The 16,721-nt window shown below is 51.5% G+C and overlaps 1 protein-coding gene across 1 annotated transcript in view; it reads right to left on the bottom strand.

Moving 5' to 3' along the window:
* The window catches only part of ZNF521 (zinc finger protein 521), a 250,078-nt gene that overhangs the window by 123,346 nt on the left and 110,011 nt on the right, over nucleotides 1–16,721 (bottom strand). Inside the window, 1 exon segment of the mRNA XM_014546151.1 lies at nucleotides 4,131–4,215. Coding sequence (XP_014401637.1) covers nucleotides 4,131–4,215 — 85 coding nt within the window.

Here is a 16,721-nt window from a genome sequence, read left to right as displayed (position 1 = left end):
AGAGGGCCTGCGGGTGTCCACCCCGCCGCGCGCAGTTGCTCCTGCGCTTCCAAGACAGTGCGTGTGGCTGCTGGAACACACGTCTCGTTGGGGACTTATGTGCGTGTCGAAACGCCAACCTCCGTAGGGATGAGACTTCTCTGTAACTGAACTAGGTCATTAGAGGACGGCAATTATTGGTCAAGAATTACCAGAGTGAGAAAACGCAGCTTCTCACGGACAGCTGTTGGCAAAGCGTCCGTCTCTTTCCATCACGGCCTCGTCGGCCCGCACCCCAGCATCTGACTCGTTCACGGCTGCGGGGCCTCTGGGTCTCGGAGGCGGGGCCCTCGCTGGGTTAACCCCACTTGCGTTCTGCAGTTTCATCGCTACCTGGGCTGACCCGTACCAAGCACAGTGACACAGCACCCTCGAAGGAGATGTAACAGCTCGTATGGACGGAGGCACCTATGCACTGAGCTGACAAAGAGCCTGAGGAATGAGCTGCAGGGCGCCCGGCACAATGGCTGCTCTCTGCACCCTCAGGGCAAACCCCAACTGCACTATGTGGAGGGACCAGGCAGCAGGGAGAGGCTCTCCCCTGTGCGACTGAGAGGGAAGCCTTTCCCAGGAAGGCGGTCCAAGTGTTTTGTAGCTCGTGTGTGTGTGTGTGTGTGTGTGTGTGTGTGTGTGCGTGCACGAATATGTATGTGCGTACGTGTGTGCATGTGTGCACGTGTGTATGTGCACATGTGTTCATGTGTGTGTGTGAATGTGTGTGCGCATGTGTGTGTAAGAAAAGAAACCCCTAAATACAGTCACTGGTCTGATTTAGTGTGCATGTGTGCACGTGTGTATGTGCACATGTGTTCGTGTGTGTATGTGAATGTGTGTGCGTGTGCATGTGTGCACGTGTGTGCACGTGTGTGCATGTGTGCGCGTGTATATGTACGCGTGTGTGCACACGTGTTTGTGTGTGTGTGTGAATGCGTGTGCGCGTGTGTGTGTAAGAAAAGAAACCCCTGAATACAGTCACTGGTCTGATTTCTTACTGAAATGTGTCAAAAGGGGGTGGCGTGTGAGGTTTCCTTTTTTTCCTTAATAGACACAAGTCAAATCCCTCCTGCATTTTCATGGAATAATTATTCCTGCAACTCAGACCACGTGTCCACCACTGGCTGCGGGCACCGAGGCAGCCCGGCTCCGGTGCGGACCTGCTAGAAACAGTGATGGTTTTCCTCACACGCGTGTCCCTGGCCCACAGCCCGGGGCCAGGAAGAAGCGCGGAGGCCGCCTGACACAGGCCGCCTTCACACACGTGTGCGACAGGGAAGCACACGGAGGACCCGGTTAGAGAAGGGATGCGAGTGGCCCGCAGGGCGCCCCCTCAGACCTGGCTTTCCCTCGGGGGCGCGATCCTTCCTCGGGGCTTGAAAGGTAAAGCAAACTCCGCAGACGCACCGGCACCCGCTGGCACAGAGAGTGCGAGGGGTTCGGCCGCTGATCGCTCTTCCCCGCTCCGTGTCCAGCTGCGATGACTTTTTGATTAGACAAAAACATACACAGATCCACAACCTGCACATACCTACCCTCCGTGGAGGAATTTCAGCCAACACAGCCAGGCCGCCTGCCTCATTTGAGAGACTAAGCATCACACTGGGGCCTTAGAAAAGGGTATCTTAGCCTCCGTGACGTCCCCGCTCCACTCCGCCCGCCCCGGATGTAACGACACAAAGGCAGTGTGAGGGCCTGGATGCACAGTCAACAGACAGGACAACCCAATGGATGCTATTCAGCTGTTCAGGCCGCAAGTGCAAGAGGACCACATGCTTTCTTATTAAAAGCAGCGTGACTGTTAAGTCACGGGCCTCCGTGAGGAGGAGGAGCGTTCGTGTCGCTGGTAGAAGGCGGGCTGTTAAATGCTCAGACCCCAGGGAGAGTGAGTGTCCTATTAACCCACCGTAAGGCGGGGGAGGGAGGGGCGCCGGGGAGACGCACGAATGCAGCCAGGAATCAAAGGAAATGCCAAGGGAGGGTATCGAGCAACTTGAAAGGAAGGGCCAGGACCGGCCGCGAACCTCAGGGACAAAGGGCACTGAACCGGGTGTCAGAAAGCCCTGCCACCCGCACCCAATCGGGCCTCCCACGCGCCAGGACGTCAGCCACGCGGCGGAGACACGTGGTCCGCTCCTCCGTCCTGGACGAATAGCAGACCCAGAACCAAAGCGAGGCCACACCACACACGGCTCATGAACCACGGGTGCCACTCAATGCCCACGAGCGGCAAGCACTCCTCCCCGAAGCCCGTGTGCCCTGCGCACAGCGCAGAGTCGCGGATGGTCGCCTCCAAACCTCTGCTCCCGAGACAGCGCCTGGAAGTATGAAACTTCTGGGACAAGAAGAACTTACTTCTAATCCACCCTCCCCAGCCCCCAAAAAGCAGTTTTGAAAGTTTATGGAGAGTTTTTTTTTTAGTCCCAAATGGAAGGGAACTGCAAGAAAACGCATTGTTTGAATCTCGCAGTTCGCCCTCTTTTAAACATTCAGTCAAGTTGTCATTGTTATTCTGTCACAGTTAACAACATGCTGTTCAATGTTCAAGAACATCGCTAACAATACTAGTCCTTAAGCCTGGGAAACACAGCGATAAAGTGACCAATAGTCTAGCTCAGGGGTGGGCAAACTTTTTGACTCGAGGGCCACAATGGGTTCTTAAGCTGGACCGGAGGGCCGGAACAAAAGCATGGATGGAGTGTTTGTGTGAACTAATATAAATTCAAAGTAAACATCATTACATAAAAGGGTACGGTCTTTTTTTTTTTTAGTTTTATTCATTTCAAACGGGCCGGATCCGGCCCGCAGGCCGTAGTTTGCCCAAGGCTGGTCTAGCTGTCACATGCACGTTCCATTTTGCACAATTAAGCACTTAGTCTTTTATCAGCAATGATCCTCCCAGAGACCCGTCATTTGAAAACGATAAAGCAAATCCTATTGAAAACCTATTAATCAATTTCCCAACATGCTTTGAATTTGTCTTTTTTAATATCTGCAAGAGCCTTAGACGTTTGGGACGGCTGGTTTGCGTGGTCAGCGGCAGCAGTGGGAGTAACCCTCCCACAGAACATTCTGCGAAGCTGCTGCTGCATATTCCTGCCTGTCTTCGAGTTTGGCGACAGGAGAACACGAGGTTAATCAGACTTTATAACTATTACGTCACAATTATTGGTGGTGTTACAGAACGCCATGCAGCCAGTAAGAAATAAAAAACACTCTCATCGTATAAAAATACAAGTGAGTACAGAAACAGCTTAAAGAAACAGCAATTATCATTTCACTGGCAGAAAGAGATCTGCTTGACAAAGTTTAATCGGCTGGTAGAACTCTCAGCGTTGTTCCTAAGTGCTTATCCAATTAGAGAGCATGGGAGGCGCGCCCCCAGGACCGAAGGGACCATGGGACGCCGTGCACAAGTGGCAAAAGGATCCTTTTAGCTCCGGCCCCGGGGATGGATGCAACATCCCGGGAACACTGGTCCACAGGGACCCCGGGGGCTCGGCCCAGACGCCCTCTCTCAAGAGCTGTGTGAATTTTCTGCAATAAACAAGGAGCACCAAATTCTTCCGTGACCTTTTCAATCACGATCACTTCCAGGCTGGTGGAACCATCCAGGTCAAAACCAGCTCGTGGCCATTTGAATTATTTATGTGTCCCCATCCCAACAGCTCCCCACTTTGGATTCTGAAACAAAGATGCGTCAGCAGCAGCAGCCGTGCCATTACCGTAATAACTTCTGAAATTAAAACCCGTCTCAAACTCCACGGAAAGCGAACACCCAGTTCATTAACCATTCCTGTCCGTTCCCAATAATGCGCACGTGATTAGGAGTTTAATTTGTTAATCACCTGTGCTCTGACGGGCAGCAGACACGTAACCCTCTGCAGAAGTCTAAACTGGCCCTTGCAGAAAAGGAAACGTGCTAATGCGTGATCAGGCCGACTAATAGTGATAAAAAAACAATCAATCAATCATGCTTAGGGAACACAGTGCTGGCTGAGCAATTAATTCATCTTTAACTCTGTGTAAGGACAAGGCAGGGAGGGACACAAGCAGGAGAAACATCCGTCCGTAATAAGGTTTAGAGGGTCACTCACCAATCATGTGATTTGCAACATGCACCTGAATATCCCATTCGTTGTAGAAAACCATCTGACACTTGATGCACTGATAGGTCTTCTTCTGAGAAAACAAGTACAGACAGAATTACTTAGACGTATGCACTTTGTACGGCTTTGTTACACACACACACACACACACACAGCCCTATTCGCAGCTTTTTCTGAGATGCTGGTCTTACAGACTTCGCTCACTAACCTACCGTGGGCTGCTTGGGCCACGTTACACAAGCTCCTCACTAAGACCTCGTGGCCTGGTTCCCAACACTACGCTTTCAGTGGCAAACAGCTGGAAGCCACGAGGCACTGAATGATGGCATGATGTATTTTTAAAGCGTCCTAAAGTCAAACACAGAAGCGAGTATTTTTTTTTAAAATCTGTAACACGTGGTGGTGGAGTTTCAAGAAACCAGTGTTTTTGAAGGTCAGGCTTTCATTCTGATCAAAATAACTGTGGTGTTGCTTCTAGATACCCCTACATCAGCGGTCCTCAACCTATGGGTCGCGACCCCTTTGGCGGTCGAACGACCCTTTCACAGGGGTCACCTAAGACCATCCTGCATATCAGATATTTATGACGATTCATAAATCCTGCATATCAGATATTTACATGACGATTCATAAACAGTAGCAACATTACAGCTATGAAGGAGCAACAAAAATAATTTTATGGTTGGGTCACAACATGAGGAACTGTATTTAAAGGGCCAGAAGGTTGAGAACCACTGCCCTACATAAAATGGCCAATAAATTAAGATTCGGGGGATCTAGCTAAGAGATGTAGAGATTATAATTTTCAGCTGAAGTCTGAAATCTAGATGATTTTTTCAAAAATTGGTAAGTCCTCGCATTTAAATACATATTTTCCCCCATAAGGAATTCATATAATTTCTTATCCTAGTGAACATACCAACACCATTCATCATTTTACACCAGGTCCCGGGAGGGAACAGAGCGGGAGTTATACTTCCAGTGTCACCAGTAAAGAAACTGAGGCCCGAGGAAGTATTTGCCTGATGTCACAGGGCCCTGCAACTGGGAAGAGAAAGAAGCCCTTGGAATCTACACGCTGGGCTCTGAGAGACAGCAGCCTGTATGACCTGACATCTTTACCGCTGTGTCCCACATCTGGCTCAGCACTAGGAGACGAACTCAATAAGGCACCGGTTACGTCTTCCAGAATACAGTCACAGAAACTCCTCTACGATGAAACCTAATATTTATAATTAAAACCATCATGAAATAACCCGGTTTTAAAATCTCCCGAATGTGAGAAAATGACATTTGTAAAATCACATCAATGACCGCTTGCTCAGGCGTTCTCACCGGATTGTCATTTCGCCGCCGCACGCACACACACCTGGTGTGCGGACAGCAGCCGCAGGACGGAGCAGCCTGCGATTCTGCAATGACGCGCAGAGGACTCAACAAAACCAACGTGAGGCACGAGGACTGTGCCCTTTCCTGCGTGATTAAAGCTAGAAAGGCCGTGAACGCCAAGTTTTCGTTATTGTCACAACAGCGTTTGCCGCTGCGGCAGACACGGGTGCTGCTTGTGAAACACGGCAGCCCAGGCGCGGATCGGATGGGAGCTTCCTCCACCGTCTAACGGGCCCGCACGCGAGGCGGGAGCGAGGCCCCGACTCTCAATCTCCCAGGGACGGCGAACGCCCTGACACGCACCAGGAAGATTTACTGCGCGGAGCTGTCCACAGGATGGTTTTGATGGTGACATATAGAGCAACACGTGTGGCATAAATAACCTCTCTCCCTTTTTCAACGTTATTTCCCTTTAGAACTAGTTAGGAAATATTTCTTACTCCCGGCTGACCTCCATTACACGTTGTTTATTAGCATACTTCCAGCATCACTCCTGACTCGCCACCCTGCTGGAAAACAAAGAGGCATAAACTTAACGGCCAGCCTTTCTCTCGTTAGCCCAGTAAAGCATCCAGCGTGTCGGCGAGCGTCTCCAAAAATGATGACTGATGAGTATGTGGGCGGAATATCGGAGGGCTTTTTATTTTTTTCCTCCTGGTCTAATAATAAAGAATAAAATCACTTGACAAACCAAAATAATGAAATACTAGCACCACTACCATCTTCCAAATAAGCGGACACATTTGAAGATCTATGTATACGGCTTCCTTTGTCACGGAAAGAGAATGCGTTTGTCACTACTGGCAATTCGAATAACAATTTTACCCATCAGATGGTATTTAAAACTGTGGGCGAAAAGGGGCCGCGTGCGAACCTGGCCAGCTCAGGGAAGGCCTGTGTGGCGGCCTTGCCAACTCAGAGACCTAACGTCACCACAAAGGACGGTCTGAAATCAAAACGTTTTAAATTAAAAAGCAGTTTATGGTGGGTAGTCACGCCCTAGGCCAGTATCTTCCTCCACAAAGGCCCATCGTGACCTTAACGGATCCTGTTGTCTTTTTGCATCTATGATAACGTATCTTGGGATGTCAAAGTAATATTCCTTTTTCCCCTCAATGTCACTGATTTAACTGTTGACTGTTAACTCTCCTGCACCCACCTAAGTAAGAGAAGTTATGTGTCCATCATTTTACTTTTTATCCAATCCCAGGGGTCTCCCCTCCCCCGGCCCCTTGGCTGGCTCCGGCCTCCCTAATCTATCACCAGTGGATTTCACGCAGCCCACTTACTGTCTCCTCCTCTGGCTGTAATGTATGAACCCGCCATTCTAGGAGCATCATCCCAATCCGTTGAGATTCTGCTTCCTGGCAACTGCCCACAGTTTGGCTCAAATAAACTCACAGAAGTTCTTTACGGGTTTGAATGCTTCTTATAGTAACAAAACATTACTTCCTTTTCTTTTTAACAAAGTCATATTCTTATATACAAGCTGCTAAACTTGGCGCCAGATGAAATGAAGTTTAATGTGACCCAAAACGAGGTACCAGGACCGTAACAATGCTGTGCGGTGAACCTGACTTCCTCACGCATCTCCGTTCCCAAGACAAAACGGGGATGTGCAAGTCGGGATGTGCTGAGGTTTTCTGTTTAAAGCCATGGCATAAAATTCGATTTTACCCTCATTTTAAAAAAAAGGACGTTTAACTGACCTTTCACGCACCCCCTTTTGTAGACTTAGCGGAATGTGAAGAGCCCTGCCCGCTGGCGCCCCGTCTTTGAGTAAAGCGATCGTAACCTCTGAACAGGTGGCCTTGGGGAGCTCATTCTCTTGGAGGCGAGTCCACTCCAGCTCTGGGTTTAGGAAGGAATTCTCCCTAATTCTAGGCTTCAACCGGCTCTCCTTCTACTCCCACCCACGGGTCCGCACGCTACACTCAGGACCCCTTGTCTAAGGTGGCAGAGATACTAACCCCTTTCCGGGCAGAACCGGAAGAACGCTGGGAGGAGAGCTCTGGACACCTTGCCCCCCTGCTCCCCTTCCTCCAGGTCAGCCCCTAACACACAGAACCGCCAATTAAGCCCGTAAGTGCCCCGGGGTGACGCCCTGGAGGTACAGGAGGACTGCCACTTCCCTAGGACAATCGCCCCATTTACATAGGAGACAACAGGAAAGTCAGGGGAGCTCACTCCTTTCAAAAGCAGATAAGAGTAGAGACAGAACTTCCATTGTTTGGGCCCCAGATTGGCCTTCACCAGCGCTTAAGTTGTCAATTGACTTGAAATGCTAATTCGGTACAATTTTTAAAAGAGACTTTTTTCATTAGCCTTTTTTAATGTGCTGCTTGGGAGTGCGGTTGTCATTTCCTGATTGTTCTCTTTTGTTTTCTGATACTGATAGATGTAATTATCAAGGATACAACTTTCTCCTCGCACCTCATTATTTTTGATTGATTCTGCGAACAATTTGAATGTGCCTTTTTGACATCCTTGTGTTCAGCGAGACTCTGGTTAAGGTACTCAGAGGCGTTCAGGAAAGAGCATCCCATAAATTAAAAAAAAAAAGTGACTGGGAGCTTTAATCACACACGCTTAAAAGAAAACATTATTCTGACTAACCCCCCCCCCCCCCCTTCAATCTATACTCCATTAGGACTCAGGCTTCACATTTAGCCTCAACAAATTAAAAAAATAATAATACTTTGTACTTGTAAATTGCTTTAAAACAAGAACAACACTGAGTATTAAAAAAATCGATGAATCCATAGTAACCCTCAAAAACAGAAACAGAAGAGAAATCTGGGTTGCCCCCATTGGAAGTGACTACTCCATGAATTTCTTGTTCTCGAAATTGGTAACTGGAGGGAACAGAGGCCGAGCCTTTCCAGGAGGAAGCGGGTGCGGGCGATGGGCTGAGGGAGGCTGTCCTCCACGGAGCGCTGGCGGGAGGAGGGTGACGGAGGAGAAACCCGCCACGTGCGATGCCACAGAGCAGGACCGAGGACAAGGACGAATGGGCTCAGAGCCACTCGGAGAGGCTTTCTGAGGGGCCGTGTGCAGCCTGAGAGCTGCAGAGAGAGATGGTCTGCACGGAAGACGGAGCCGCAGGCAAACGAGCCCGCCTATTCCGTTCATGATCAATCACGGCTGGGCCTGACCGGACGGCCTGGGTGTGATGCAACAGGAAGTGTCCGTACATCAGTGGACCCTGCAACTCATCACGCCTTTTCAGGAAAAGCACTATTAGAGGAACACCTAGCACTTTGAAAAAAAAAAGAATTATACAAATCCAGACTATTCTTCCACACAAATCACGCATATCCCTGCCTGTTACGCCTTGGGGGAGAAGGGGGGGGGGGGGGGGGGGGGGGGGGAGGGGGAGGGGAGTAGAAGGACTGTTCTCAGATGAAAGAGACCAAAAATACTTAACTAATAAATATGTGTGTGAATAGAATGTGGGATTTCTTTAAAAATATTTTTTATTGATTTCAGAGAGGGAGGGAGAGGGAGAGGGAGAGAGAAAAATCAATGTGAGAGAGAATCATACATCAGCTGCCTCCTGCACGCCCCCCACTGGGGATGGAGCCAGCAGCCCGGGCATGTGCCCTGATGGGGAATCGAACCGTGACCTCCTGGTTCATAGGTCGACGCTCACCTATGCTGCCTGGACCAGAATGCGTGATTCTGATTTGGAGAGAGAGCAGCTATAAAGGTGTTTAAGGAAACGGAGGGAATCTGAGTATCGGCGAGTTATTAGGTGATGTTGGGGAACTCCTGTCGGCTGGTTAGGTTTGATCACGGTGCTGTGGTCATGTGGGCACGCCCCTTTTGTTAGGAGGGGCGGGCTGAATTCTTTGGTGTAAAAGGAAGTGATGTTTGTCATTAACTATCAAGAGACCACAAAAGAGGAGTCACCTACAGATACAGCAAACATGGCTAAAAGTTAACAATGCCTAAATCTAAGTGGCACTTGAACATTTTCCTAACAGCCAGGGGACTACATCGGCCCTTCACGGTACTTGGTTTGTGTGTGTGTGTGTTTATAGCATTAAACCTACCCTGCTCCCCCCGCGCCCCCCGTTCCTGTTATCACCCCGCACCTGGTGTACACCAACAAGAATCTGTGCTTATGGTTATAAGTATCTTTGCAAACAGCTTTAATTTCTTGGTGGGTTTTGTTTGTTATAAGTCTAAGGCATAAGCTCTCAGAGGCCAGGAACCATAGCTTCCCCCGATTTCTGTACTAAATTAAGAACAATCTCCTATGATTCTATGCTTTACAGCCTATAAAGAACTCCCATGCCTGAAGCTCACATGTAACAAACTGTGGGGGTAAATGAGAGAGGGACTGCCCTCATGTACAGATGAATTAAGTGGCCTGCCCCCAACATGCAGGCTGTGACAATCACAGCCAAGGTGGGTGCCACCTGCCCCAGCCCCTGGGTTTTAACACAGTTTCTAGACTCTGATCGTTGGCAGGTGGATTTCCACTTGCGTTTTAGGGCCTTTTTGAAAGAAGGCTCCTCAGAGCTGCGCAGAGCTGTGGCCTAGGCCAGGGGTCGGCGAACTCATTAGTCAGCAGAGCCAAATATCAACAGGACAACGACTGAAATTTCTTTTGAGAGCCAAATTTTTTAAACTTAAACTATATAGGTAGGTCCATTGTTATTAACTTAATGAGGGTACTCCTAAGCTGGCCTTTGCTAAAGACGTCCTCAATCTGATGGAGGTACGTTCGCTGAGGTCGACCCCTTCCAACTCTCCCATCCACACTCGTCTTGTGTACTTGTTTCGTCTGTCTCCTTTCGTTCATCCTCTCTGTATGTCCAAACCATCTCAACATGCCTGTCTCAATCCTCGACACTACATCTTCTTTCACTCCACAACGTTCCCTAAAATTAACTTAATAAACTTTAAAGTTTTAAGTCAACTTTGCACTGTACATGCGTGCCCGCACGTGGTATTTTGTGGAAGAGCGACACTCAAGGGGCCAAAGAGCCACATGTGGCTCATGAGCCGTTTGCCGACCACAGGGCTAGAGATGCCAGGACTGGCATGGGGCCCGCTAATGGGGAAGACACTGCTTCTGGCCACCTGCACCTCTGGCTCCCAGGTCCGGACCCTGGGCCAGGGGCACAGGGGGGAGCGGCTCCCCAAAGGCCTCTTGTCCACGGCAAGACCTTCTCCTGCTCTCACTGTCCTGCAGCCTCAGTGCCATGTCTGTAACCACATGTTTATGTGGATTTGTCCAGCTCGACACGGACATGACCACTGCAACCTGAGAGCTCAGGTGAGTCTCTCCTGAAGACGTTCATTTCTTCAGTTGATGTCTCGCACACACTCTCCGTTACCTTCCACCGAATGCCATCGGCGTAGACTGGGGTCTTCCCGCCTGTCCTCCCGGCGTCGTAACTGCTTGTCAGGCATCTTTTAAAAATTAGTTTCCTTTAACACTCTTAACAAATCACTGATTTTTCTCTTCACTGCTGTCCTGTCTAGAGTTAACCCTACCTGTCAAAGCTTTTATTTCAATAAATATTTCTCATTTTTAACATTTCTAATCATAAATATATGTTTATGGATTTCAGAGAGGAAGGGAGAGAGACAGCAACATCAATGATGAGAGGGAATCATTGATCAGCTGCCTCCTGCACGCCCCTCACTGGGAATCAAGCCCGCAACCTGGGCCTGTGCCCTGACTGGGAATCGAACCTTGACCTCCTGGATCCTAGGTCAATGCCCAACCACTGAGCCACACCGGTCGGGCAGGTTTTGTTGGTTTGTTTGCTGTTTGACCAGCATTAGATTCATTCACGTGTTTTGGAATCTTGGTTGTGAAGTCCTTGGTAGTGAAAGATGTGGTCTGTGTGCTCATTCCCCTCTTTCCAGTAGCTGTGCTATTGGCCGGCCCAGGCTGCTAACCCAGCGAGGCCTCGCAGGGCACGTCCTGTGCGGGAGGCGCGGGCGTCAGGAGGCCTGCGAGGGTATCACGGAGTGGCGGGGGGCAGATCCAGTGCTGAGCCCCCAAACTGTGCCTCTCTCCTTACACCTCTCGCTCTTGGCTCCCCGGCTGGAAGGCCCAGCCCCAGGGGCTGATGGAGAGAATGTTCGCTCCAGTCTCCACGGAGGCCCCCCGGCCCTGCCTGGGGGAGAGGGTCTGCCTTTGTCCGCGGAGACTCATCCGTGACCACTGCTTGTTTCTGGAAGAGTCCAGCTGACCCTGCTTCAGCCCTGACAACCACGTGGTTGGTAACTTTGGTTTCTGAATCTCAAAGGTGGAGAACGGTTTTGAACTTGACCATTTGTCTATCTAGTTTTCTTATCTACCATCACTGTATGCTCAGGGCATCACAGCGTGAAGGTACGGAGCCGTTTTTCCGGAATGTCCCACAGCCCTCGGCAGCCACTCCACTCCCCTCGCCCCCTGCAACGTCACGAGTTCCAACCGTGGGCCGCGGCTCCCAACGCAGAGCCGCCCAGCTCCCCTGACTCCGGACGTGGTGAAGCCATGCTATGGACACCCGCTCCGAATGCCCCCGCATCTCGGGAAAGCAGCTTGGGAACTTCCTATGAGCCTTGCTCTCCAGGCTCCGTCACTCAGTTATGTGGCAGACCCTCCAATGGCCTGCGTCCCAGGGTCCTTCCCTGTAAGTTAAGGAGTCGAGCTGGCCTCCTGGAGTGGAGTGAGGAGCGATGGAGAGCCACACAGAGGCGCGTGGACTGCCTGCCTCGCAGCGCCCCGCGTCACAGGCGCGGCCGCCCTCGGCATCACTTGGCAGGTGATGGCGGGACGGAAAGGAATCCCCATAAACTGCCTGGGGCGACGGCGCTGCTTGTCGAGGATTAGTTCTCACTCTTTTATGGGGGCTTTGAAGCATATTAAAAGCTCTTTAAACTAGAAGCCACCATTCTGGATGTTATGACAATAAATAAGGGGACACGTTGTTTATTAACTGAAGCTTTAAAATTAATGACACGCCCTGGCTGGTTTGGCTCAGTGGTTAGATGTCGGCCCGTGGACCAAAGAGTCACGGGTTCAATTCCTGGTCAAGGGCATGTACCCCAGTTCCAGGTTCGCTCCCTCCCCTTGCTCCCCATCCCATTGGGGGTGCGTGCAGGAAGCAACCAATGTAACTCTCTCACTTCGATCTCTCTCTCTCTCTCTCTCTCTCTCTCTCTCACTTTGATGTCTCTCTCCCCCCCTCTCTCCCCTCTCCTCTTTCTTCCTCCCTCCCTTTCACTCTCTCTAAAAATCAGTAAGAAAAATGTCCTCAGGTGAGGATTAAAAACATTAATAGCACGAGGAATATCACAAACTGGTGACAGGGCTGGGGTGTGGGAGGAGGGTAAGCAGGTAAAATGTTTCAACCTGGGGAGGAAGAAAGCTGTGCTCTGCCAACAGCAGCAGCACCGCTCCAGGGGCGAGTGTGTGCATTACACGGGTGGCACACGGTTAAGGTCCGCACCACCTTTACCTGGCAGGAGCCTGCCGGCAAGCAAGTGGACCCTACATGTGAGTGAAAACAGTAAACCCACAGCTTCCCACAAACGCCTACCACTGTCAGCATTTTATTCATTCAGTTCCGTCATTTTCCAAGCAATTCTGAACTTATGTAAAAATAAATCCCTCAACAGAGAAGAAGAAAATGGATGAGACGAACTGAAAGCACTAATATTTCCTTATAGCTGGGGTCTCTCCCCAGCCCCTCGCTGTCCCCCCACAGGCTCCAGGCCCCTCACTGCCCGCCCCCCACAGGCCCCTCGCTGTCCCCCCCACAGGCCACAGGCCCCTTGCTGGTCCCCCTACAGGCCCCCGGCTCTCAGGGGAGACAACTGCATCTGGATGGTCTCGGCTAATGTGATGGGTCCGCTGCCTGTTGGTGTCTGGGCCACAGCCAGTGTGTGGATCCGCCCCTACAGCGCGTCCGGAGGGCTGCCTGCCGTGAGGAACATCCGTCGCCTTCACCCCTGCGGGGCCGCCCTCAGACGCACCCACACCGCCTGCGCCCTCTCCCCACCCCACACAGTGGCCTCAGGGCATCCACGCGGCTGGAGCTACGCACAGTCGGGCGGAAACGGACAGTCACCGAGACGCGCTCTCCCCTGGATCAGGACGGGCTCGCCGCCCGCCACCTTCGCAGCAACGCTGGCTAGTTCCTAGGCCGAAGGGATTTATGACTCATCGTAGGTTCCAGTTACTCCCTATACGGACTGTTTTATAAACGTTCATAACATTCGAGAAAGTAAGAAACTGGGAGTGGGGGATTCAGAGTTTAAATAATGAGGCTCGTAAACCTCAATCCAAGGGGAAAGGGAAGTCTCTAAGTGTTCGCCTCACACCGACTCGGGCTCTATCTTCATCATCACTTACTTATTCTAACCACCTATTGATAGTTTCCACCTTAAACACTTGAAACTTGCCCGGCCGGCGTGGCTCAGTGGTTGAGTGTCGACCGATGAGCCAGGAGGTCAGGGTTCGATTCCCGGTCAGGGCACATGCCGGGGCTGGGGGCTCGATCCCCAGTGGGGGGCGTGCAGGAGGCAGCTGATGCATGATTCTCTCTCACATTGATTTTTCTCTCTCCCTCTCCCTCTCCCTGCCTCTCTGAAATAAATAAAAACATATTTTTTTAAAAAGTTGGTACTTCCCTCCTGTCTCACCATTGGCAAAACGCGGCGCTGTGGCTGGTGGATGTGGGGAATATGTGTTTGGAGAAAAGAGGGGGTAGAAACGAGGCCGTGTGTCCCGGCACCACTGCATGGCACCACCTGCCACAGAGCGCCCCTACCGAGAGCTGCCACACGCTGCACAGTCCCCCAAAACACCCCGAGAAAGCTCTGTGAGCGAGAGAAAACTAGAATCCACTAGACATGTGACCTTAAGTGCTTAACTTCTGCCCTAAAAGCAAGGTTTTAACTCTTCACGAGTCCTGGCACCGCCTGTCACAGATGCGGAGAGAGTCCCCGGGGAGGAAAGGGAGCTGATCCTGTCCTAGGCTTCCTTCTGATGTTCTTACGCTCATCACACGTCAGGTCAGAACCACGGCAGGAACACGGGTTGTCTCCTAACGCACGGAAAGCTCCCAGGTCTGCGAGGGCTCTGCCTTACCCGTCGTGTAGCCACTGCGACCCATGACATCATGGTTCACCCACAATACCCCGCGTGGGCATGCGTCGGACCTGCTCGCCGCTTCCTCCCGCCTTTCCAGACACGGAGGCTCGGGGCGTCTGGCTGTTCTCCTTCGAGGTCATGTTCCCAATCTGCCCTTCCAGCCACCCTTTGCTAGAGGAGCCCTTCCCGTTCTGGCCTTTCCCGTCTTATCTGCTGAAAGGACTCCTCTCATTCCAGCAGCCTCAGCTCCCCTGCGTGTGCCCCAGTCACCTGGCCCTCCACCACTCTCATCTCCACATCCCCTCCCTCAGCCCTGCCACCCCCACGGCTCTCTCAGCCCGCCTCCTCCCTACCATGCTGGTGCCTTCTCCCTTCCATCCCTCCCTTCCATCCCTTCCGCCTGGACAGCTGTCTCCTGACACTCAGACTCCACTCCCCGCCTCCTTCACGTTCCTCTAAACCCCACCTGCTCCCTACACAACCCCCACGACCCTGGGGGCTCGCTCTGTTCCCCCCGTGCTGCTGTGCTCAACACTCAGGTGCTGTTGACTCTAGGGACACAGGTGTGTCTCCCCGGCTGTACCTGTGAGGAGACACCCTGTGTCCGTGTCTGAGTGGGCGGGTTCTTTCAGCCCTTGATTTACCTGAACTTACTTGGGTTTTTTAAATTATTTCTCATTTATCTTCCAAAAATATCTTTAAAGAAATAAAACCCAGAACAAAATGCCCCTATTATTCCTCATGTCCTCAGAGGTTCCAGGACAAGCCTCCACAGAGCGTCGTGGGCTTTTAGAACGGACAGGGGTGAGCGAGCGAGTTCATTTACTTCCGTTTCCTCACCAGAGACCATGAGAGTGAGGTCCAGAGAGAGGGAGTGTCCTTTGCCTGCGACTCACAGAACGTCCCAGAAAACCTAAGATCCCGGCGGCCATGAACTCGGCCACATTTTCAAGAAGGACTTGCTCCCTCGGGTTGGCTCTCCCCCGTGTCTCAAACTTCCTGCGACTCCCCTGGGCCCCGGGGCCGCTCCGGCCGGCTCTGCTGCCTCCGTGGGGTTCTCATTCCTCACGTGCACTCTCCGCGCAGAGCTCACACTATCACAGCCCACACTTTACCCCTGCTCCATCCGAGGCCCATGTCACGGGAGGAGCCCCGTCTCCTGTCTTTCCCGCCCCAGCCCAGCACACGCCCCAGCACACCCTCCAGCACACGCCGAAGGACTCTACGAACCACACAGAATTGAGTGGATTGGGCTTCTCACAGCGTACCCAAGAGTAAGAGTTTTCGGAAACACTTATTGGGGGAACCAGATTGCCGCCACCAGACATGCCTACGTCCTACATCACAGTCAGCTGTGACCTTCTAGTCCCGGCTCAGATTATCCCAAAAGATGGATATATTGACCTGAAAATACTCCACAGGGTCATTCTTCATAGAACAGAGCAAGCAGTTTCCATAGAAAATAGAGCCTGAGACTGTGGGGCCTCCCCGGCAGGGCTCTGCGCCCCGAGAACCCTCTCCAAGCACAGACGAGGGGGGACGTGCTGAGAGAAGGGCGACAATATAAAGCCCGCGTTTCACACGGAATCTGTGCAGGACGAGCCTGTGCGTTGTGGAAGTTCTTCAGAAGCCGGGTGCCAACTCCGTGCTTCCTGTAAAGGCACTCCGGGATTGCTGGTTGACTCTCCCACCACACGTCCCAGCAGTCCCGTTCCTACTCTCGAGGCCCTCACCATCTTACTAGTGATGCGTGTAACTGACTCGCTACTGGAGGGCACATCTGACTTTGAAGGTTGGTTCTTTGCCAAGAGAAACATGAAATAGTATCTGTGTGTTTGCCATTGTGGGTCCAGTGCCCACCTATGTCCAATGCGTGTCACAGGGTTGGAACTCAGTAACTACTGAGTGAATAAATGAATGGGACACAAATTAATCTACATTTTTATAATCTACATTTAAAACCATTTTAGCCCTAACTGGTTTGGCTCAGTGGATAGAGCATTGGCCTGCGGACTGAAGGGTCCCAGGTTCGATTCCAGTCAAGGGCATATACCTTGGTTGTGGGCACATCCCCAGTAGGG

Source organism: Myotis brandtii, unplaced genomic scaffold (assembly GCF_000412655.1).
Source record: "Myotis brandtii unplaced genomic scaffold, ASM41265v1 scaffold433, whole genome shotgun sequence".
Taxonomy (NCBI): domain Eukaryota; kingdom Metazoa; phylum Chordata; class Mammalia; order Chiroptera; family Vespertilionidae; genus Myotis; species Myotis brandtii.
The sequence above is the reverse complement of the archived record's forward strand: the minus strand, read 5'-3'. Positions and strand labels throughout refer to the sequence as shown.